General features: G+C 40.2%; 1 protein-coding gene across 3 annotated transcripts; it reads right to left on the minus strand.

Annotated features, from left to right (window-relative positions):
- Positions 1-440: 440 nt before the first annotated feature.
- On the minus strand, positions 441-23542 carry reps2 (RALBP1 associated Eps domain containing 2). 3 transcript variants are annotated; one of them, XM_069699287.1, is made up of 19 exons: positions 23171-23542; positions 16651-16774; positions 16002-16177; positions 15472-15580; positions 15039-15145; positions 14796-14937; positions 14642-14705; positions 13003-13171; positions 12845-12898; positions 12542-12605; positions 11942-12016; positions 11444-11492; positions 11201-11337; positions 10814-10875; positions 10560-10649; positions 6630-6716; positions 6396-6529; positions 4614-4719; positions 441-1670 (listed from the first exon to the last, which is right to left on the minus strand). In XM_069699287.1, exons 1-19 carry the CDS (start codon positions 23348-23350, stop codon positions 1602-1604), a joined length of 1998 nt encoding a protein of 665 aa, XP_069555388.1. In that variant the 5' UTR covers positions 23351-23542; the 3' UTR covers positions 441-1601. The 3 variants fall into 3 exon arrangements, with proteins under 3 accessions (XP_069555388.1, XP_069555387.1, XP_069555389.1); XM_069699286.1 differs by having other exon boundaries at positions 11942-12019; XM_069699288.1 differs by having other exon boundaries at positions 11942-12019; positions 23286-23356.
- Between the last annotated feature and the right edge of the window lie 1166 nt (positions 23543-24708).

Consider the following 24708-nt stretch of genomic DNA (forward strand, 5'->3'; position numbering starts at 1 on the left):
CCTCACCCCAACAGTTCAAGGCAGACGGCCACTCACCTCGTTCTGTTGGGAGGTTTTCTTCCTGTTAAAAAGGAGTTTTTCCTTCCAGCTGTTGCCCATGTGGGAACTGTTGAATTGTTGTAAGAATTTTACTATGTCAATAGCCGAGATGACATTTGTTGTGATTTGTCTCTATATAATGAAATCAAATGTAATATATCTTGATTGTGTGTACTATTTTATTGTACTCTGTAAAGCACTTTGTAACGGTTTTGAAAAGTGCTGTACAAGTAAAGTTTATTGATGTTGCTCTCAGGAAACACTTTCATTTATTCTATATTTTTCAGAAGTTTTGCACGTTTTCTACATTCATGGTGCCAACAGCGTCTACAAATGATCTTTCCACACGACTAAAGGGTGAAACAATTTCACAACAGTTGTAATAAAATAATTCAGAGCAATAAAAATAGACAACTTTATTGATTAGTTTGATTACTGTCTCCATCCTAGAACTCAGTTGTGCACGACTTCAGGTTAATTCACAGTCCAATGTTCACATCATTTTAGCAAACATGCAGTATCAGGCATGCCATCGTGTTTTTAAACCATTATTCATCATCATGATCAATCAATCGTGTAGAAAACAAAATGGTCTAAAGCAAGCTTCAGCAGCACCGCATCGCTGCATAGATAAACTCCACACCACATCTGTTCATGCAGACATCAGCTGTTTTGAGCTCTATCTTGCAAAACATGAGAGGAATTGTGTGCTTATTTCTTTTCTTTTTTATAACTGTTAAATCTTTTTCTTTTCTCAAACTTGAATATCAGTAAAATCATGACAGTAGGGACCCTGTTAAGAAAAAAAGGTGTATTATAATAAACATAAGTTGAGGATGAAGCAACTTTACAAGTAAAATGTACATATTTCCTACAAATCCAGTGCCAAATGTCTCAACATTCTTCACTTTCCTAACGATCACATGTGCTGCTGCTGCAGTCCTTCAACTGATACATTTGAGTGCAGGCTTAAAATGCTTTTGCAAAATTCATCTCATATATACTGTGGCTTTTGTGCATTTTCATTTATTTTCGCATTTCTTTAAGTGCAAAAAGTATAAGGTTGAAAAAGTAATGTGTAGCACCATCACTTGCTTTAGACCATGTATGACACACACAAAATATGTTTGTAAAAACTGAGAGGATTTTAGTTCCCATGATTATCAGAGAATATTTATCAGTCATGGCAATGTGTGTGCAAACTGTTACATGTATTTTAAACAATACAAAGAGAAACTAATAGAAAATTAAAAGAGAAAAATAAGTTAATGTTACAATGAAAAACATGATATTATACAGTGTTTAAAAATACATGATTTATTCCTGCAAAATATCATTAACAGTGACGTAGACTATGGATGTGGGACTGGACTGGTTAATTAAAAGGAGTAACATCCCTGTTTGTTGAGTCAACAATGCACTTTTGCCTCCATTGTCAGCCCTTTTGCATTTATTCTATATTTACAAGAAAAATCTTGGCTCAGACATTGGTGTTCATTAGAGGAACCGATGTATTCCGCTGAAGGACTGGTGACATTACCCTAACCGAACTTCAGGCCCGGTCACGTCGAGGCCAGGGGCCGCAGGAACTCCAGCTGGGACTCCAAGGTGACCCTCTCCTGGTGAACCACCTGCAGCCGACCAAAAGAAAACATGACCCCTGATCACTGCCATCCTGAGCAAGACGTTGCGCCTTCGGGCGGTAATTATATTATTTATTTTGTTTGCTGTGGCAACGACAGTCCAGTACAAGGTCAGAACCTTTAAAGGCTGTAATGTTCATTAAACCACAAAAAGAAATGTTTTGGGCAAAATAAACTGCACACAAAGATTTAGCATTTATCTAACTTTTACCAGGGGGAAAACTAAAAATGTACGAGTTGTCCTAAAAGTAGAACCAGCGGAAAGAGCACAGGATCAGTTTACTCAGCCAAAACGTGGATTAGATTATGTTAATGTAGATCATGTGTGGCATTAATATTTGAAATCTGGGCCCTGACCTTGTCACTCCACATGAGAAAGCTCAGCACAGCGGGTAGTGAGGAGTGACCATAATACTTCGTCTCACTCTGCCATGTGAGTCGAGCAGCAGGCTCAAGCTCACTGCCTGTTTGCTATGGTAATGAGGATCTGCAACAAGATGAATCCCCTAAAATGGCCTCAAGTGTTCAATACACCACAAAATACAAAGGTGTTGGACAGAACAAGAGGAGATCCACTCATTCTCAGGGTTTTTTCAGTGAAGATCTATCTAAAGGAAAGGTCACAAGGTCACGAGGTCAGTTCAGTCTCATGTGGAACAGATTATTATGTGAGTGGTATTGCACTCTCCGCACTGCACCAGAGAAAAGGCCATGAGGTCACTGATGAATAAAGTTTAGCAAAAATTATGACAACGTTCTCATATTTCACCTGTTATTACCACACAATTCACTGAATATGAGTCTGGACACGCTCGAGTGTGGAATGTTTCCAGTCGTTGGGTTAAATTTAAAACTATTTGATCAACTTTTAACCAATCAGCATTGATCACCATATGACTATGGTTGACCGCTGGAACTCAACCACCGCTGCTACTGTTGGAATTACATCTAGAAACAAAATGCTTGACTTCAACGTCATCGCACTCAGCCACCCCCACTGGTCACTGATTGGTCCATCCTTGAAAGTGGCTGAGCAAACCTTAAAGCAAACAGGGTTTCCAGACTGTTATCACAGCAAAGAGCAATAGGAAGGTGAAGCCAGGCTACATTATATTATGAGGTATGGTGCATGAAAAGGTGACATTTTGGCCTGAGGATGGCACTAGAAGGGTGAAGTACTCAAACTGAAAAGGATTAAATTTCTTGAGTGAAATATCCTGGAACTAAATAAATCAGAGTGGAAGAGTTTAGGTTTCTAAGTTAGACTACAGGTTGTGTTCAGGGATATTCTTTATCGGAATAATATTTGGGTTTTAGTTTGCAACTTGTTACACTAGCAGCATTAATTGTTACACACTGCATATATTCAGATTGCATATAATTCTTAAATGTAAATTTGTGGCAAATATGTTGTTATTATGTAGTAATTTCTATCTACAATTGATTGCATGATGAAATTTGAACTCCATAAGTGTCAAATGAGAAAGAGTTCAAATTAAAACAACTCCAAGTACATTTTTCATTGGAGTTGTAACTCCCACCGAAGTAAGAAAATAATTACTTTCCCTCTGCTCAAAAGTGTATTCGATAGTCTCACATGTACACTCAAATGGAGGTGATTTGAACTCACAGAGAATTTATTCCAAAAACCAAAATTTGCTGTGTAAATTTCATAGTAAGAGGTCTGCAGTGAACGGTGAAATTCTGTCTGATGGCGCTGCCAGAAAATCACGAGTATTAATGTTGAACTTGGCAAGATATTCTCCGAACATCAACACTCTTAGCCATTTCAAAATGAAAACTTAATTGAAAGTAACATAGATAGATGTGTTGGAGCTTTTACAAATACTTCCTTTGGGATAAGGAAAAAACAAAGATGGATTACATGTCAAAATGTCTGTTTTTGATTTCATGAAGATTTTCTTGAACTGTTTCCATGACCAGTTAAGAAAGAAGTCTCTCTTGTGTCCGCACACACCCTGTTGTAGTTGGATTCCTGACCGGCCCAGGATCTATTTTCAAGAAGACATTTGTGAGTGCCAGTGGCTGTTTGGTATTTCGACAAGGCATGAGTCTATATAAAGACACATATGCCTTTCTCTGCAGAATTCCACAGATGCTTTGAGGAGGCAGCAGAATTAGGACGAATAAATATCATCCCGCATGACCTCACACAAATGGGAGAGAAATAGGATTATAAAACCTTGAAATCTGAGAAACTAAATGGCCTATTTGGACCATATTTGTGAATGGCATAAAATAGGCCACTCGCTGGTAGCTCTCTTCTCTTTTTTTAAATTCTTTGGCCTCTGTTGCATTAAAGCTATAAAAGCCCTGCATGTGAGCGTGAAGGTTTCACTCCTGGATCATTTACGAGGAGAATGACAGGCATGCAGCATGTGCTCCAAATGGGAGTGAGTGTGCCACAGGCAGATCTCCAACGCAAACAGCCAAGTCTTTGCCATTAGTTCAGCTATGAATGATGGGTAGGGGGGCAGACAGTTGAGCTCGGGGCTTTTCACCACGCTGGTCCGGCGGGAACATTTGTTGTCAGTTGCAAATGAGTAGAATTCAACTTCTGACACACAATGGAGAGTTTTTGAAACTGTGTTAACACCAACACGACCACGCTCATGTGGCTGTGGTTAAAATGCAGCGCACAGTCCCTGTTGTTTGATTGAACTGTCAGATTTCAAACTACGCCGTAGTTCTGGGTGTCAAGCGTGCACCCTTTGGACAGATTTTCTCACGGCTGCAGGGCTGGTTTTCCCATTTCACAGTGTGCCGAAAGAGGAGGAAGAGGAGGAGGAGGAGGAGGAGGAGGGCACGGGATGTCAGAAAGTTTACGCAGATGGACACATACACCTTCATTAAAACACTACAGGGATCTACAAACTGAGTTGTGCTCTAAGAAATAGAAAGCTGACTGACCTTAAGTTGCTGCTGGAGCTCACTGTTGAGGCGTGTCAGCACTGCATTGGATTCTTTGTTCTTGCGGATCGCCACCTGGATCTCCCTCTTCTGTTTGGACAGCAGCCTGAAAGAATTTCATTCAATTGTATCAGCTTTTAATCTCTTTTTTTTAATTTTTTTTTTTTTAAGCTACATTAAAAAAAATGAAGCATAATTTAATTAAAGAAATAAGTAGAATCTCCATTTCTTTCCATCTCATCTCAGGTCCGAACACATCGTTTGGACATAAAATGCCTGGAGTCTAACTGAACAAACCGGAGTCAATTCAGAGACATCAAAAGAATGAGACCAATACGAAGATCACTGCAGCTTCACATCAATCCAGCAGCCATCGCCAGGAGCCGCCACTGTTATTGATGGCCACCTTCTACTGCACTGACAGTTTCAATGAGCTGTCTGGTCAATAAGGAGACATAAGCACACATGCTAGAGTCATTATGGTGAGTTAGGGTGTGCCTTAATGGCGGGTGAATTCCCCTTTCTGGGTGGGTTTCATTGGTTTTACGATCACTTTAGTGTATGTAATTTAAATAGTATCTTTAACCTGCATTATTGACGTTTTTTTTTTTAAAATTTTTTTACTCCAAGCTGTAAAGAGTAACATCCCCTTATAAAGTTCATATGGCTAAGATGTTAGCAAAAACAGTGGCTTATTTACACACCAAGCAGACATGAATGAGATTAGCATTTATTTGGATTCATGTCCACGTACATAGAAGTCCAACATTTAGTTTTCTGGTAGCTCTGCTTCACTTGCCGCCAATCAAAATTTTGGCTGCTTTAATCACTAAATTGCCCACTATGTTCACAATATAGTTGCTAACTTTGTCCGTCTGCCATTGCCGTTAGAGAGGTCATGTGTAGTAACTTTTTAGACCTCTTTTGTTGAAAAAATGCAAAGAATTATACTATATGAGACAGAGATTGAAACAAAAATTGAATGTGGCCATGAAACCAAACAAGTTAAAAGATGGTTAAAGACTTCATAAAGCAATAATTCTCTGTAGCTGTATCTCTACAAGTGACCATGTCCAAATAACACAAAGGGATTTAATGTATTGTTTATATAAAATATAAAATACAACAGCTTTAACATAAATAGCCTTTCCTAGTTAAATTTGAACTACTGCTACTAGCTTTAACTTCTGCTGCTTAATGAAATTTAGCATGTACTACACCCAGAGTCATCTAGATGGTGCCATGTCAGTGTCACAGTTTGCCTCGCCTAGTTGTAAAAAGTAAGGTGCTTTTGGCACCAAATACCAGATGATTTGGTTTAGAAAAAGATCATGGTTTAGGTTAAATGTTACAGGGTCGCAATTTGGTTAAGTTTAGGCATCAGTACTTAAAAAGGAGTCTCAGTTGACTTTTGCTTCTTCAAGGACCCGAACACCATCGCCCAAGTCAAAGTCCTGTTAGTTCTGTCTAGCCATCCCAACCTCCTCTCTACAGGGACTTTATCATTCTTTGTTCTTTTGTTTCACGTGATCTCCTTCTTCGACCCGAGTCGTCACGGCACCGACGCCACAGGACACCTTGTGCGGATCTGTCTGACGCTAAAGGCTTTAACAGAACTGCAGTATTTGACGCCATGGCAATGAGAACGGCCTGGTCATACATACGTGTACTTTTCACACCTGGAAGTGTATTACATGCTTTCCTGTGACACCAGACTGAAATTAATCATGAAATTCAATCCAAAGAATCTTTTACGTGTCAAGAGTTAAATGTTTGACTAACTTTTGCGCAGGTTTGGCAGATGGAGGAAATGGCACGGCAGGTGGAGGTACCGTCTCCAGGTTTTGGCTCTCCGGGTGGTATTTCCTGCGAACTGGCTTCTGCGGCGCCTGACTGTGAGAAGCACCAGTGACGTCCTGAAACAAAAAACAAAACTCATTCAGCTAATCACAAACAGAGACATAGACACCTGCAAAACAGAATTAGCGTGACATCATGTCTGCAAAAAGTTCTGACCTGCTTTGAGGGATTCGTCAAGTCTTCAGTACTTAGTCCAAATCTAGAGCACGGACCCTGTTCTTCAGGTTTCACACCACTCTCCTCCTGCAACACAGACAAATCATGAGCCAAATTAAATGATCCAAAAATCTTTGCCCGAACTTTGGCCACATAAGCGATAGGATCAAAGATCACTTTCTAAGAGAGAACAGTGTTGATGTTATAACGAGGTGAAATGACATGAGGGAACTGCTATAAAGAGGCGAGATGAAATGCATCTGCCCCGACCATGGATAAAGCAGCTCCTTCGCTGCAGGGACCGCAGTGTACTTCTCTTCAGACTCGGCTTCTTGCCTGCTCAGAGGGAGCCATGATGGATTAATGTGCTTTTATTGCATCTCCTTGCAGGCATTTCAGCCATTTTTGTCTTCTAGACATGATGTTTAACGCATCATCACCTGCTTTCAGTCAGCAGAGGATAATAGTGCAAAGGCGTGAGGACCTACACAATAGAATTCGACATGTTTAGCTCACAGCAGCATTGTAAGATTTGTGGTTGAAAGAGTTCAGGGCATTTCTTACTGGGCAGCACCTTCTGAACACGGTCGTCTCCATCTGCTAATGTTGGATTTAGTGAATTTGATCCATTAATTTCTAAGGGCTGCTGTCTACATTGTGGTGGCAGTTGAAATGCCTTTCCTGATGATTTAAACAGGCTCCTGCTGTAAATTATACCCAAGAAACCTAAAAAATGCTTCTCGCTGTGAATTGACTTGCAAATAAATGACCCTGAGATTCACTGCTCCACTGGATGTGAAATACAACCGCAGCATGGAAACATTTAAAAGGCGCTGCAGTAGCTTGTAGTTGCTACGGTGGCAGTAGACCACAGTAGCCCCATAAGCAGTGTGTGTGGTCACATCAGCTACAGGTCACGGCTGTTACTGCAGAAATGTGAAGGATGGTATTACAGGAGAAGTGACAGCACTGTCTTTTTATGAAGAACGGATTTTCACAACGGGCCTAAATTTAACTGGAATACTTAGGTTTAACTAAACCAGGTGAAATTTGTTATGAAGAATTTGACTTCATGTGATTGTGCTAAAATGGCATAAAGAGTGAAGCTGGCGAACACAAAAGAGGAAAAAGTGTACGAAACAAAAGGAAAAGAGACAGCCCTGACCCCGTCTAACTTTCTGTCTGAATGTATTCACTTGTGCAGTGGATCGATGCTGACTCTCCACTCTCAGGAGGAGACGGTGGGCCTCGGTAAGCATGGATGATAGTGGGACTGACAGATACATGTATTTACTTCTGCTGTGTTTTTGGAAAAAAAAATGACAAAGATGGGGTATTTCGAAAATACAAACATGATGTGGCAGCAGGAGCCTCATTCCTGGTTGCAGGCCCAGTGTCTCAACTTCACTGTAGTTACTGCGTACTGATCCTGCTGTGGTCACTTTAAAGGTTTGTAGTTTGGAAATGTGAAAAAAGCGAGGTGAAGTTAAACAAAATGACATAAAGAAAAGATAAGTGAATAAGGGTAAAGTGAAGGGAACTAAAAGGAGGTTAGGCAAAAACAGATTCAGTGGAGTGAGGTGAAGCTGAGTGAAGAGAAGTTAGACAAATTAAAAGAGCTTAAGTCACATTTATCAAAGTAAAGTATGGGTAGGTTAAGTGAAGTAAAGTGTGAAGTGAAATAAAATTAGGTTAAACAAGAACAGGTGAAGTGAATTTAAGTGACAGAGTAAAATAAAGTGAAGTTAAGTGGAATTAAGTTATGTGAAGTAAGTGAACATAAATTGTAGAATAAAGTGAAGTAAAAAAAAAAGGTGAGGGTTAGGGTAAAATGAAGTGAAGTAAAATGAAATTTAGCAAAAAAAAGATTAAAATCAATTTAAGTAAAGAAAGTGAAGTGACGTGAAAAAAAGTGAAAGGACGTGAAGTTAAGTAAGGGTAAGTAAAGTGATGTGAAGTAAAGTGAAGTGATACAAAGTGAAGCGAAGTAATGGTAGGTAAAGTGAGATGAAGGTAGATGATGTAAAGTCAAGCCCAGTTAAGATAAGTGAGGGTAAGTGAAGTGAAGGTAAATGTAGATAAAGTAAATGAAGTGAAAGAAAGTGAAGTGTGGTAAATGTAGATGAAGTAAAGTGAACAGAAGTTGGGCCAAGTTAAACAAAGTCAACAGAGTGAAGGTGATTTCATGTAACAAATCGGATGCACTTCACCATTTTGCACAATTCTTAAAGAAACAGAATGAACTGAACAAAGAGTGAACAATATATATATATATATGTCCAGATGCGAAGTTGCTTTCTATTCACCATAACTGTTAACTGAACTGCTCCCGAGAGTTTCCTGCAAAAGCTGGTGTCAAATATTCAGACCGACATACTTTATGTTAAGGAAGCTATTTTTAACGGCACCTATACTTCACTCTTCTATAAAACGTCTCTCTGAGGAGTTTGAGCTGGTATGAGTTTCTGTTTGTCTTACTAAGTGAAAAATACACATACAGGGTATAGTTACCTTTGGGCTCATCGAGTGTGGCTGGTTTTAATCAAGTAAAACATCATGTGGGGAGAGACGGTGATACCGGACAGACAACAGTGATGGGCAGAAGAAGTAATGGATACAAGAGCAGAGTCAGAGTAGTGAAAGAGCACCCTAAACACATGTGATTACAAAGACAGTATAAGAGGGAGGATATGAGTGATAGAACAACATACAACACAAGAGGAGCGAGGTAGGACTGAGCCTGTTTGAGTAAAATTAGGAGCTGCAGTTCCCTTTAACCGTAAAACTACATCTGATTTGTTGAATAAAAGCCCTCCAAAAAAAAAACTTCATTCCCATTAGGAAGTTTACAAAGCTGTGTAAATACAACCCCTTCGCATTAAATTCTGTCCAATTAATGCAACATTTGCCATCTGCACATAATATGCATTCTGCCTGTTGGGCACACAACTGATTTAAACAAACATACATTTGCAGATTCACAACTGTGATGCAGTAATTAGCATTCATGTTATTTATCAAGTTCATGTGGCGATTAATCATAAATCGGCAAGAATATAAGTGCAGTTTCATAAGCAGCTCATGTCCTGTAGGTTGAGGCACTGTGATCTGAGTTCTGAAGGGAAATAACTACAGTGAGTGCAGATACGTCCTAATATGGTGCTTGCGTTTGCTTCCTAGATTAGACTCCCCACTGGGAGAAGAGGAAAAGTTCAAGGTTCTCATCCACAGCAGTATTAAAATTACACGAGAAGAAAAAGGAAGTGGGGTTCCTGAGGGGAAGCAGGCATTAAAAGGCAAAACATTCAGTTGATTACTTTGAATATATCTTGCTAGAAGATGGTGATACTGATGGAGAGGAGCACCAACCACCATCTGAGGATTTTAACACATGCAGGTACAACTCCGGCCTAAAATGTCCCTCCTTCCAGGTCCTCCCAGTTGTTATTTTCTGGGTGTAAATGCTATGTCTCGCAATCTTTAAAATGTTCAGGTTATTGCTCAATAGGCTATCAAACATGGGTTAATCTGGGTTATTGTGTGGTGTAACGTGATATCAGTATGCACGGTCGGAACACCAAGGTTGAGACCAGACGCACGGCGCCTCACTTCAGCCATAAATAAATCCCTGATGTCGTCTTTCACTTGCAGTCCGCAGCAGAGCAGACTTTGATGTACACTGCTGCCATAACCTTTCCGTTTATTCCTGCCTCGAAATAGAGGCTCGTATATTTGTCAAACGTGACCTTAGTGACACATTCACAGCTCAACATCTGAGAGGGGAAATCGTGCAGTAGAAAACGCTGACAGCCTGAATGTTTCTATTATGGTTTCCTTTTGTAGAGATAGTTGCCGCTTGCTATATTTGCAAACTCCAAACGAGACAAATGAAGGTACGACAATCAGTCGTAAATGAGGTTTCGTACTCACCTCTTCTCTAAAGTGACTGAAGTCAGCAAAGTTCGGCTGCTGCACTTTGTTCTGGGGAGTTTTCTCTGAAACGTTGATGAAATGAGGAACCTGACGAGAGAGATGTGAGGTACTTGATGAGGCAAAGCTTTCTTTCATCATTAATGAATGAGACATTTATAGTGTGGGAGTTCAACAGAGACTTTGTTCAGTAGATATAAGAGCACATTGGCACTGATTGCTACAATTCAAATCTGTAATACAACAAGACTTACCTGTGAGGTTGATGGTCTTGGAGGGAGGGCAGGAGGAGGCAGCAACCATCCACTTTTAACCCCTAAATTCAAAGACAACAAAAATAATTCACCAAGTTTTACTCTAATGATGTTATTAGGAGTCTGATTTCACCTTTTAAACACGAATATACCACCTATACTTCATAATCAGACACTGGCTCGGACTCCGGTGTACCTCTCACCTTTCAGACTGAACAATAAAATCCACCCGTCTCCGTTTCTGCTTTTGTCCCTCTTGAAAAGAGGAACTGCCACAAACAAAACACAATAACTCTGTCACAAAAATGCAGCGTAGCTCCCGGCTGCTCGCGCTCTCACCTTCTGTGTTACAACACTGATATCGTGGGAGGAGCCGGGCGATCGTACCTGGAGCGCCCTGCTGGAAGAGCTTGTTGAGGTCCAGCGAGGAGGCCCTGGAGTGGGTTTTCTGCGGTCGAGGTGGAGGTGTGGGAGGCTCCTCAGCCTTCTTCATCGCATCTTCGATAGAAGTGCTGGAGTAGGATCTGGAGGTGAGGTCACATGGGAGGCAAAACAAAGAATGTAATGATGGTTCATGTCATAAAAGATATTATTTTATTCACTCCTGTGTTGCAATGGGATAATCTTCACCTTGGTCTAGTTTTTGTCCTCTTATGTGGGTCCAGATCCTGATGTGGGTCTGTGAGAAAGGAACAAAGGTGTGTCAGGCTTTTGAGTGGTTGCAAATGAGAAACCATTACTTCCCTTTAGCCACAAACTGTAATTTAATTTGTGTGAAGCAGCTAAATCAACATGATCAACATGGCACATAATCATGTTTGCAGATACTTTTACTGCCATAACATATTACATCCTTCTGACATGCCTGAACTCTTCCATGTGGCTCCAAAAGCATCTATTCCTGAAGAGGTGACCTTTTTTAAGCTAGTTTCAACTCAATCGCACTTCAACTAACCAGGATTCTTTTACCAGAGAGGACATAAGAGGAGCGATTCCTAAACCAGTGAAAGCACTGACAGTCGTGGGGTATTTGCAGTACCCTACTACCCTCGCTGCATCTGAGACGTGAAACACATGTTGTATAAGTATTAAATCACCCTAATTTCTAAAGAGGAGTTTTAGGATCACCTGGCCTCTCTGGAAAAGCACCGAGCTGCAGAGTCGGTTTCTTTTGAGATGTTGCCAACCTCTTCACACCTGCATCTGCTGACACAGTAGTAAAGAAATCCGGAGTAAAAAATGACCACACAATATAAAGAGTTCATCACTTCGGTATATTCAAATTTCTAAAGAAATAATGGTACCGTACAGGAATGTATTTTACTTTTAGTAGTGTAAAAACTAGGATAGCAGGACTCTTATTTTACTTTTCAGGACTAAGAAATAACATACATTTTCCCTCTGGTCTGTTCTTTTTGTAATCGTGGTGGAACAGGTAGGGAATGTGTTGTGTGTTTTGTATACACGTGTACAGACTGAGACAGCAGCATCAGGAACTTTTACACATGTGCTGCTTTACTGACATGTTCTGTTTTATATTTGGTAAATAATTGGCAAGAACACTGAAAATATTTCTTATCCCGGTTCATATACTGTTGTGACTTCAACAGAGCATTCAGCTCACTCATAAGTAGTAAACCTGTTTCCCATCTGACTTTAAAGTAAAAACTATTTTTTTGGATTAGTTACTCAAATTAATAAAAAAGTATTTTTATAATAATATTTTACCTTGTTTACTGGATTCTTCTGTCAAATCTGGTTGTATTGTGGCCAAGCTTGGCTGGAGTCTCTCCTAAAGGAACAGAGTGCAACAACACACCATCACTGCCTGCCCAGACTGAAACCATGTAAATGTGTAGTGCATTTCAGGATGTCAAAGCTTGTGCTCTCAGCTCAACATGTCAAAGGGACTGCACTGCACTTGGACCATGCTGGTCTGTTTCATGTTCTGCTTGTGAGTGCCCCCTGCAGGCAATGAAGAGGGACTCCACATTAACAACTGCCATTGAAGAAGCTCAAGATTTGTCTTACCATCTGACTCGGCCTCGGTTCTGCATCCTCAAAGACAATTAAAGGCTCTGCACTCTGTTAAAAAAAAAAAAAAAAAGAAGCACAGTTTAAACAGGTTAATACTTAATTAAGACTCAAGAAGAGCTACAAGATTAAATGTTGTTGCTTGTGTGCCTTACTTCAGGAGTATCGGGTATGTCCTCTTCAGGATGCATGAATCCTGGCTGCAGGGTGGGAGGAAGACTCTCTGGGAGAGGGTAACCATTCTTACGTGCCACAATCAAGTGAAAGGCTGTGCAGAACTCGGAGAAAGTGAGAGCTCCATCTCTATCCACGTCACTCAATTCCCTTAAAGAATTAGTTGAAAGGATGAAGAATATATATGCAAGATCTGAGAGAGGAGCTGTGAAATGATATCTCACACAATAATGCAGACTGTGCTATTTTGGTTCTCAACAATGATGATAAAAGAAACCGTTTTGATAAAACTATATTTTTAGTTTCCTGCAAAGAACTATGCGATTTGGTCCAAATTAGAAAGAAATTTCCTTGAAAGAAAATCAAAATTTAAACACTTTGTTCAAACTATTTTCATTTTCAGCTGACCTGAGTCAGCTCAGCAGAAGTGTACGAACTGAACTGGTCTCAATAATTTGTTACCCACTTCATTTTGGGAAACGTCATAATAATTTTGAGGACATTATTCTGGAATTAGACGACTAAAATGAAGTGTTACCACAATATTTACATAGCGTGTAAAACATTACAGCCTACTGCGTGAGCATTTAGCATACAGCGAGCAGGCATTTTGTGTGAAAAGAAATGTTTCAGTGCAGAATTTCTCATCAACATTAACAAAAAACAACAACAAACCATGGCATATAATTGCATAAACTGTGAAGACATGAGTAATAATACTGTTTTCAACAATAAGAAAAAAATGTGATATTTGTGACAAACTAAGCTATCACAAAGTAGCAGTAGTGGTTTTCTTAACCAGCTGTTGGTACTTTATGTTTAAGGTTCAGACTTCAGCTGTTTTCCTCCTTTAAATCACTCAAAGAAAGCAAATGAGCATAATTCTCAAAATATCAAATATGCATTTAACAATGTCAAGAACAGCCTAGCAACCTCATTTTCAACCAGATATTTGTTTTACTAAATCACAACCTTATTAATAAGGTGTGAAAACCAGGAATAGTTTGATTTTATTCAAAGCAAACAGACAAGACCAAGTAAATTTAACGTTGTACAACTAGAAATAGGAAGAAACAAGATTGCCTGGCTCAGCCCAAAGATAAAAAAATAAAAAAACACCTCTACCAGCATCCAGAAACAAATGATCCTGTATCTCCCTTTTTAAAATTTGTCCAAAAACTAGAGGTGAGATTTGTTAATTTCAAACTTTTGGACTCTTTGTGCTATGCTAAGCTAACTAGCTGCTAGCTGTAGTTTAACATTTAGTATAAGAGTGGCATTAATCTTTACATTTAACTCATTTTACCAAAATGTCAAATTAATCCTAACAGAGTAACGGCCTAAAAACACAGCAGCACAAAGCGATATTTTCCACTTTAAATGAATTTCATGCAGTCACCCCCTTTGTTTCAATAAAAAAAAAAAAAAAAAAAAAAATCAGTTCAAAATATTCTTGTGATGGAAGCTTTGTTGTTTGAGCATGAGAAGCACAGTGCAGGTCTGCATTTTTAAAATGCAGCCTCTGTTGCCTCAGTGGGCCCGCTGAGGCGCTCGGCTGATGAACACTCTACTGACCCCAGAACAGAACAAGGACAGACAACACCATGAGTCAGCACTTACCAAATATGGGAGAGCTCTGGGATTGGTAGCTTGGATTTTGTGAAGAAGTTCTTTGCTACAGCTCCTGCATATAACAAAGTTAAACCAGTGGTAAAACAGTTTGATGGTATGATTTTCAGTCTTTAAACAGGTGCAGTAAGAGGGGTGTCCGTACCCAGGATCAGAGCTCCCAGGTCAGGCTGCAGGCTTTTGAATTGATTGGTGTAGTACTCGAGCTGTTCCTCAGTGATCCTCCAGGGGTCATCATCAGTATAGTCCAGGATGCCCTGCTGATCGAGCCTCTCTACTGAGGAAGCCTGGGCAGATATAGAGTAATACAAAGTAAGATGTAGAATAATATTGACCTAATAAATGACATAAGGCTATTCTAATTGTAAAAATAAATATCTGTCTGTACCCGAGCCATGGCTGGATGCTCCACAGTTGTTTTGGTCCCGTAGTTACTAGGCGAGGAGTGCTGCTCCAGCTGTGTGATCGGCCACGAGGAATGTTTGCTTTCATAGGCTGCAGGATAGAGGAGGAAAAACACAGCTTTGGCGGAAGAGAAATGTGAGACTGACATGCAAAGATTTCCTGCTGATTACACTCCTGAAAAAATGTGATCTGAGAGAATGAGAGTTTCACAGATCAAAAGGACCAGGAGAGAGTAAAAAAAAAAAGTGAGAAGAGAAGATCAGCGTTTGGCGGAATGAACAGGTGTCAAAGCTTCAGTGCAACCACATCTTTTTCAGTTTTCATTTTGTTTACGAATTATAGTTCTTGCATACAAGCGAGCTCCAAACATACAGAATAGTCAGTAGCATAGTCCCGTTGCAGGACTGGAAACCTACCGATCTGTGCGTCTAGTCCATTTCTCTGCTGGGTGTACGGGTAGCTGTGATACGTCAGTGGGGAGCGAGGCGGTGAACTGCAGGGTGAACGTGGTGGAGACCAGGGCTCCTTCCAAAAAAGGAAAATGTATAAATATTTCACACACTTAAATCAGCATGTAGCCTCTATGAATACACAAAAATGTGCACTGCTGCAGTGAGATCGGGTGAAGGTCATGTTTCTGCCTCTGTCCTTGTGGATATTTTAATGCATTCATCAGATGCAGAACAGTAGGCAGGTGACAGGAAATGAAGGGCAGAGAGATGGAAACCAGGAAGCTTATGGTTCAGAGGTCACCAGAGCACCCACAGTGACAATGTTTAGGTATAATGCAGAATGTCTTTGCTCAGAGCGCCCTTCTTGGTCATACCACACAGTTGTACTGTCTGACCGGTTACCCATGCATGCAGCTTAAAAGTAGCGTTTTAGATCACAGATGGCAGTCGACACATTGTGTTTTGTGCCACGAAAAGTTCAGTCCCACGCGTACCTTCTTGTCTACGTTGGCCTCCAGGTGTCTGAAGGTGCTCCTGTCCCCTGGAGTCCAGGAGACAGGACCGGGTGCGGACCCACACTGAGCCCCCTGAGCCTCGATGCCGGGAGGAACGTTTGAGTATCGCATCTCTGCTTCATTCTTCAGACCAACAAATCTGGGCAGAGGTAGATCTGCAGGGACAACATGAGGATATCTTGTTTACCGTGATAGATTATCTCTTTTCCTCAAAGCTAACTCATAAACAAGAATCTTTAAAGTTTTTTTTTTTAAGTTTTATCTGATCAGCAGCTTCCTGTTTGATGACCTTCGATACAACCAAGAGGGAATTAATCTGGATGAGTGTCTTTACAGGTCTTATTCTGCTGAGTTGAGCTGCTACTACTCCACACCGCAGCTAGTATGAACCTCTGAACACACTTCTTCTAATAATCCATCCAGCTATGTGGTGCGTTGGGGAAAACAGATTTTCTCTTTGGTGGGGGTGCGACTGATTGTGTGCTCTTGTAATAAGGTCAAACCCACTTAGCCCTTTCCACGCGACTCCCCTTTCATCCAGATTAGACCAAATCCATGCCATGTTAAGTTAATCTCCTGATCCCCTCTTGCTCTCGTAAGGCGCCTCCTCTCCGAGGGGCAGACTTACTGGCCGTCACACTCTCCAGGCGAATGGGCAGACCGGATTGGGCGGCTGCCAGCAGCTTCAGGGCCACGTAGAACTGAGGTGTACCGAAGAAACCAAGACGCTTCGCTCCACACACCTCGGTCACCTGAGACAAAGACAATTTAGAAGGATTTTCAGAAACTGAGTCGAATATTATGAGAGTAAGATTTTACCAAAACAGGCCAATATATCCAAAACAATGGTCTGAAATTCTGACACTTCTGCTTTTCTTCTTTTCAGAAACATAATCTGGCCAGATTACACTGTTACATTATTTTACAAAATAAAAGATGAAGGCTCAAAATAATGTATTTGCATGAAATTATTGCCTCCAAACAGAGCAAAGCATGAATAAACTGTGGGGGATCTGTTTATCCTGGACTCTTTTGATTAGAGGTACACTGGCTGCTAGAGGGGCAGCAAAAGAGATTAGGATTATGTAGAAAACAGCTATTCTGGTTACTTCCCTCCCATGAACAGAGTGTGTGGCTTTTACACTGTAGTTTTTCAGGCAAATGTTTATTTATTAAACAATATTAAAACTGTGAATTGGACTGGGGACTCACTGCTCAGGGCACGAGTCCAACCAGTCAGCCTTTGCGTGCCCACATTAAAGGGATAGTTCTAAATTTGTGCTCATTAAACTAACTAAGATACAGGAGATCATTCCTGCCCACTGCAATAAGACTGTACAATAACTCACCTCTGGCAAAATCCATCACACAACAATAACACCGTTGTCTGTTTTTCTTGTTTGTTTAAATATCTTTTTTTTTTTATAAACAACTTTGCACTATTGTTTAGTTAGTTTTAATTTAATTTAATTATTCTATTTTATTCTATTTATTGTATATACTGTGCATTTTTATATTTAATATTTTTTACTGTTGTTTTATTGCTTTCCTGTACCTATAATGCTGCTGTAGCGGAAAAAAAAATTCCCCTTGGGGATTAATAAAGTAACTATCTATCTATCTATCTATCTATCTATCTATCTATCTATCTATCTAAAAAAATTCCCCTTGGGGATTAATAAAGTAACTATCTATCTATCTATCTCTATCTATGTAACCGCCTGTAGTTTATCTCAGCACAAAGACTGGAGGCAGCAGGGAAAACAGCTGGCCTAGTTTTGTCCAAAAGAAACACAGTACAGCATAAATAAATCAATAATTACCACATTATTCTGTATCTTTTTGTTTAATTCTTACAAAAACGATGTGTTGTGGTACTGCAGGCTAAACTGACTCGCTACTGGTGGCAGCTTCATACTTTATCTACTCTACAGATACAAGGTATTGACATCATCATTTAGTAAGAAACAAAATTCATCAAAAAGTTTTGTAGGTTACTTTTTCTGAACATTCATCACTCGCTTCTCAGCGTGTTTGATGGGGAAGAGATTGTCTCTAAATTGACACTGCGCTTTGTTCATCTCCCCAGTTGTACCGAGAATAATTCCAGTAGCTGAGTAAGTAAGTCAACGCTAACTTTTATAATCAAAACCAAAAGGCCTGAACTCTTATGGCACAACACTATTGTTAAAGAAAATGTTTTCAGCACTGAGACGGGTGACTGACTGGTACCTGACCGCTCATGTTCTTTTGGCAACAACGGATTAACACTTGTTATCTAACGCTATCAAGTCTTTCATCATCACACAAAATCCAAAAGTCTTCTTAAGTTAAACACTGGAGTAGAATACTGTAAAAAACATGGACACACAATTTAGTAAACATTTGCTTGTATGTGTTTATGAAATATGAACGATAGGGGTGCTGTTAATACCCATTGTCTAATACGGCTGAGGGGACTTGTGAGAAATTATTTCTGCTTGAGCTGCATTGTATTCATTCAACAGGTTTCACAGGGAGAGGACGTCCAAAACAACTAGAGTCCCGTGAGAGGCTGAGCAGACAGTGGAGGACAAGTCTGCAGTTGTGGTGAGTGCGCCTGAGGTCAGCGGAGAAAGATTGATGATAAGATTCTTTCAGGAGCAACGGTGAAGATGCTGAGGAACCAGACTGACGGGTCAGACCTACGACCTGAGGGGAGGAGTTATTTAAGGAGGATGGAAAACTGCCAAAAACCTTTTAGCAAACATATGTCATCACATGTATGACTTTCTGGATGTTAATGGATCAAATGAACTGTTGAAAAAGTAAATGAGAAAATCAAGTTTGATTGAGCCATGGTGCTACGCAGACTGTCTGACACACGGGAGCATTTATACAATATTTTGTGTTTTTAAATTTTGAAGCAGAATTTCCTACTCAACACATCACCGTGCGTTATCCCAGAAAATATTGTTATTCTAAATTACAACAATGAACTCATACCTGATTTCACGTATGCTGTGTTCATAGCTGAAGTGTGAAAAAAACAATCTCGTTGATTCAACCAAGACCAACGTTTCTGTTGTTCCCTTGAGCAAATGTTTCAAGCAACCAGTGATGTGTAGAAGTTGTTCTACTTCTACTCCACTACAATTCAGAGGGAAACGCTCTTTTTCCACTACATTAATCTGAAATGGTAACGCTGGTAACGCTTCAGATTATACTTTTACATTAAAAAACATTAAATAAATACTGTCAAAGATGAAACCATTGGTTCCCTGCTTCTGAAAGGGCCCTGTTGACTTGCTTCAGCTGTTAGCAGTTCAACAAAATTTGGTCAAACAATCCATTTCATAAAAAAGAAAACATTAGACAGCTAATATTTAGGGGCTATCTTTGGTCCATTGTTGTTTACATAATACATAAATAATACAATTTCTTCCTAATCGATCCTTCAATATCCATTTTGTTGCTGATGATGCCAATTTATATGCCATCCTGTAGGTGTCACCCAGTTCAGGCCCTGGCTCATACATATACTTCTACAGTCATCAATACTTAAACACAAGCTAGTTTTAAATGCAGATAAGTTTATGGTCTTCTCCACCTCCACTAGTGACTCTGACTGTCCTGCCATTAAGATCTCAAATGGCACCTCTATCACTCTGGCTGATTTATACAAATACTTCAGAATTTGGCTTGACAGCAGACCATCATTTAGGATTCATATTCAATATTTGATTCAGAAATTTAAACTCCAGATAGGCCTTTTATATAAACAACTATAGAACTTCTGTTCAATCAACCTCCATGTATGTCCTTGACTATGCAGATATTCTGTATTGTCATGCTGCCTCATCAACACTCAGCAGTTGAACCCGGTGTGTCATAGTGCATTACGATTTATCAAAAATCATACATTTCACATTCATCATTGTCTTCTGTACCATAAGTTTGAACGGACTTTCTTACAGTCAAGAGGAACTTTCATGTTATTTATGTATGAAGGTCTACTATTAAAGCTCTCAAAACTACCTCACACCTCTTCTCTTCATTTAAATCCAGTAGCTGCAGCCCACGATCACACTGAACCTTAGATATCCCTCAAGTACGCACATATGTTAGCAGAACTGGTTTCAGATCTAAACAGAATCAACTGAGATCTTGGAGATCTTAAAGCTTTACTATTTGATGTTGTTTTTATTATCCTTGTGAAAATTTGAAATTTCGTATTCATTGTGTCGTCGTCTTTTTTTGTTTGATGACTGTGTTCTTGTGAATGTTTCTTTTGGATCTTTATCTCAATGAAACGTCCCGATTAAATCAACTTTGTATTAACATTTTTCTTGTTTCTTGACCCAGAGGAGAGACCCAAACCCTAGGCTGGGAAACACTTCCTTAAACTACTAACTACATATAAGCCAGTCATTTTACTTTTAATATTTGACTTTGTTGATAATACTAAATGCTTTGAATGCAGGACTTGTTTCAGTACTTTTACATTGTTACTTTCACTTAAGTAAAACACACTTCTTTCACCGCTGTGAGCAACACAGACTCCGTCAGTCCTCGATGTGACAACAACACAAGGACTCAGACCACACCTTTTTAAACCAGACGGGTTTGACAGCCGGATCTGTCAACGCGTCACTGCTGCACAGATCCCTGAACATGCCTCTGAGCACAAACACGCCAACGACTTGAACTACAACCTGACAACAAACAGTGGCTTGATCTGCATCCACAGGAAAGACATCTAACTAAACATTTTATCATGCTCCCCGAACAAAATGTTATGTGGAACATTTGCTCCGCTGGCAGTGAAAATAATCTCAGTCAGCATGACCCAAAGTCTGAATACGTCAGTGGAGTGAGCAAAACAATTGGTTTGCCTGCAGCAGGAGGAAGTGTCATGTTTTTCTACTCATCTGTTGTAAACAGAGGTTAGACAAAAAGATCCTTCCTCTGTAAATCCAGTCAGTGCAGGCAAATCATAAATCAGTAAAACACCCCTGTGTTTTCCACATGATGGAAAATGTCCTCTTTTAGACAAATATCTGAAAATATTTACAGCAAAAACTTAAATCATCACATAACATCTAACTTCTCCGACAGCCAAGAGGAAGTCAACCGTCTCTCTGATACTGTGTGACACGATGACCCACATGTCAGCGCCAACCCCAGGAGCGATCCTGCAGGCATCCTGCAGCAGGCCAAACACAGCTCAGAAGGCTAGTGTGTGTCAATCACCCCTGTGTGGTGGCGGCGATCCAGGCCGGACAGGAAGGAAGCGCAGCTCAATGCCAAACTTCCTGACACCCACACAGAGACACAATAGGCGGCCATCGGCGGGAGCCGGCCCCTCGGGACAGAGGGTGGCCTGAACGGAGGCGGCAACCTGCTGTGTTCATCTGAGCTGGAAAAATGTGTTTATATTCCTGTGATGGGTCAGCAAAAAAGACTCTGACTCAGTTGTTTCATGTTGGAGCCAGTTAAAAACTGTCTAACTACTAGCTATTTATATTTCTGTTAAACACGGTTACTATCGGTTCTTAAATAATCATTAAAGACAAGCCAAAAAAAAAGAAAGAAAAGGTTCCATTTATGAGAGACTTTTATCACTTACATGTTAGTTTTACCTGGTTTGAATTACACTTTAATTCTTTCTAAAAGGATTTTGAAAACATCACTGAATAAAATAATGGGTTCAAACTTAAAAGAACCACAGCAATGCTTTTATAAGTTTTAGCTCCTTAACTAAGAATTATGCATGCCTTATGTAATGCTCCAGGCAGCCACTGACTTCCATTCACACCTCTGAACATCAGAGTTGTATGATCCATGACCCATCACAGTCAGCATCAAGTCTGCACAGCATCAGCTCAACAATTTCACTTCAAAATAAATGATTAAAGCAACACCATGTAACTTTTGTTGAATGACATTGACATTGAGTGACAGTTAGGGGGCAATAAAAAAGTGCTAAAATGTGACATAAACATAACGCACGTGGAGAAAAGTCATCAATTCAAGTAGTATTTAGCAACATTTTGCTAATGTTAGCTACCATATAGTTCATATCAGGCTGAGTGAGACGAAACCACCGACAGCACACAACTGAGCAAGGTTCATTATTGCTGTATAATTTTTTTACTTTTCACTTGTAAGATGAAAAATGCATAATTTTCTCTTTCAAATGTAACATTGACTGGCTATAATGTATTATGTGATGGTTTACATAGCTGAAGCAAGTTTCTAAATTTCATATTGGACAGAAATGGATGGAAATCAATGGTTGCCCCGAATGCTATAGCACATCAACAAAAAAATTCAAATACAGAAGCACGGTTTGAAAAACTATAGATGGATTGACAGAAAATAAACAACTACTCTTTAAACTTAAAATTATGTTTGAGTCCTTTTTAAAAAAAAAAAAAAAAAACCCACTTCTCTCAGGTTGAAGTCATCCAGTCCAACTGTCATTGGTCGGATTGGCCTTTATTCACTATTTTCCATCATTTCCATCAAAGTGACTGAAAGCTTAAATTACTTTTAAGAATAATCACTGTCATGTTTGGTACATGAGTAGTAAATGGACTACAATTGCAAAAGCACTGGTGTGGCCCTTTAAAGAGACTTACTCTAATCGCAGGTGATCACAGCACCAACAGCAGCTTTAATGCAGACCTTTACACGTCCGAAATTCCTCTGATCACAATAGTGAACACGATTATTAGCAACACCTAACAGCCTGATGTAGAGAGGAGCCATACAGGCGAATGCACAGCTATGTAAATGAGGCTGGTTTCCTGTATGAAGGGGGGAGGGTGGAGGAGGGGGGGAGAAAAGGAGGTGTGCGCGAACCCCTCTCGCACACACAGCAGCAGAAAGACACTGCACAAAGAAAAGATGCCTCATAATCAAACATATGGCGGATCAGTTACACGCCGATCGCCGTGTACACCCGGCTCCGTGTCTGCTGCGCATCACTCAGGTTTGGGGAGCAGCAGCCGCAGCTCGAGCCCTTCACCTTTGATAACATGTGATGACCAAGCAGACGCGCAGACACACACACACACACACACACACACACACACACACACACACACACACACACACACACACACACACACACACACACACACACACACACACACACCACTCACTTTATGCAGGGATTCGGGAGGTAACTGAGACGCCTTAAACAGCTCTGCCACTTTGCTGGACGACAGTTTTCCTGAAGTGTCCGCCTGGCACAGACCGTGGAGACCTGAGTAATACCTCTGCTCATGTTCATTCAGGGAGATGAAACTCCCCGCAGACGCCGCACCAGATTCCTGATCCATTCCCGGGGCTGACGCATGGAGGATCCGCGGGAGAAGCACAAGCAGATCAATACATGCTGCTCCGGACACTGGCTCCCGTTTCAAGGCGGAGGAGAAGGGAGGGAGAGGGGCGGTTTGGCCGGCGGTGGACGGTATTACCTCCAGCAGGAGTGTTTCCAGTGAAGGCAGACTGCTTGCTCAGCTCAGGCGGCTCGTCCACTCCTACCGCCTATTGTGGCTGATTGTAGCACTACCGCGCGTCGCCTCCTGGGGACGATAAAGCAAAGGAAGAGGGAGCTGCTTTATTTTCTTTTAGCCCTATAATGACATGAGGAATTAAATCTTGTTTTAATTTATTAAAGATTTTCATACATTTTGTTGCATCATACTACAGCTGTGAAGTGTTCACAAGCATTTCAGTATGTAAATAAACAAGTGAACGCACCGAATATTTCCACCGACTTTACAATAACTAAAAGGAATTTGCGTGTGTTTTCACTTCTGGTGTTCATCATATTATCATCAGTTAAGACAAAGTTTAAACACTGTGGCCCAACCCTCAACACTAAAATCAATCAAATAGACAGATCTCCCACTTAACCTGCTAAATTACAAGAATATTGCACAGTGTTTAAATAAAGCAATACTAATGTTTCAAACAAAACAAATGACACGTTCCTCTACTTACAAATATAACTTTAATACATCCAGCTGTTTTGCAAGCTTTTGTCATGAGTCGGCTGTTTTCCTGAGTATGAACTGCAAAGGATAAAAAAGATGTCATAAAAACATCAACGTCTTTACAGTATGCCTTCATTTGGCTTCAATAGCCAGCATCTGCTCAGTTAAGTAAGCAAGTAAGAGTATTACACCAAAAGCAGTTTGTGTAAATCACTGTTCAGCAGAAACTGAACTGTGATCAGCTGAATCACAGTTAGAATGCAAAACCCACCAAAAACACATATAAAGTGTAGATGTATGTATCCTGAACAATCAGAAGAGAAGAGCAGCTTTTTTAATGTTTTGTTTTAACTGTTTTGTTTTACTTCATCATGGGTGTTGTCTATTTTATGGAAAAACACTTATGACATTTTATGGGAGCAAAAGATATTTTATTGTGGGCCTACTGCACCGTTTAATGTGGTCCACTGTGGTGTGGATCTTACATGGTAGGTTCAGTCCACGATTAAGTGAGAGAGGCTAAAAAAAAACAACAGGTCTGATGAAAACAGAGTTTTCTGGCTCTGTGTCAACCGATTTTCTTATAAATGTCTGTGTCGAGCACACGCTGTGAAATGGTTGAATAATTAACCAAATCGCTGTCAATGGATGATTAACCCTAAATATATTCTGCATCAGCTCCCAGAGCGAGGTTAGGC

This window comes from Brachyistius frenatus, unplaced genomic scaffold, assembly GCF_029030835.1.
Source record: "Brachyistius frenatus isolate BFR_SWC_R1_liver_20210118 unplaced genomic scaffold, ASM2903083v1 Contig_29, whole genome shotgun sequence".
In the NCBI taxonomy this organism is placed as follows: domain Eukaryota; kingdom Metazoa; phylum Chordata; class Actinopteri; family Embiotocidae; genus Brachyistius; species Brachyistius frenatus.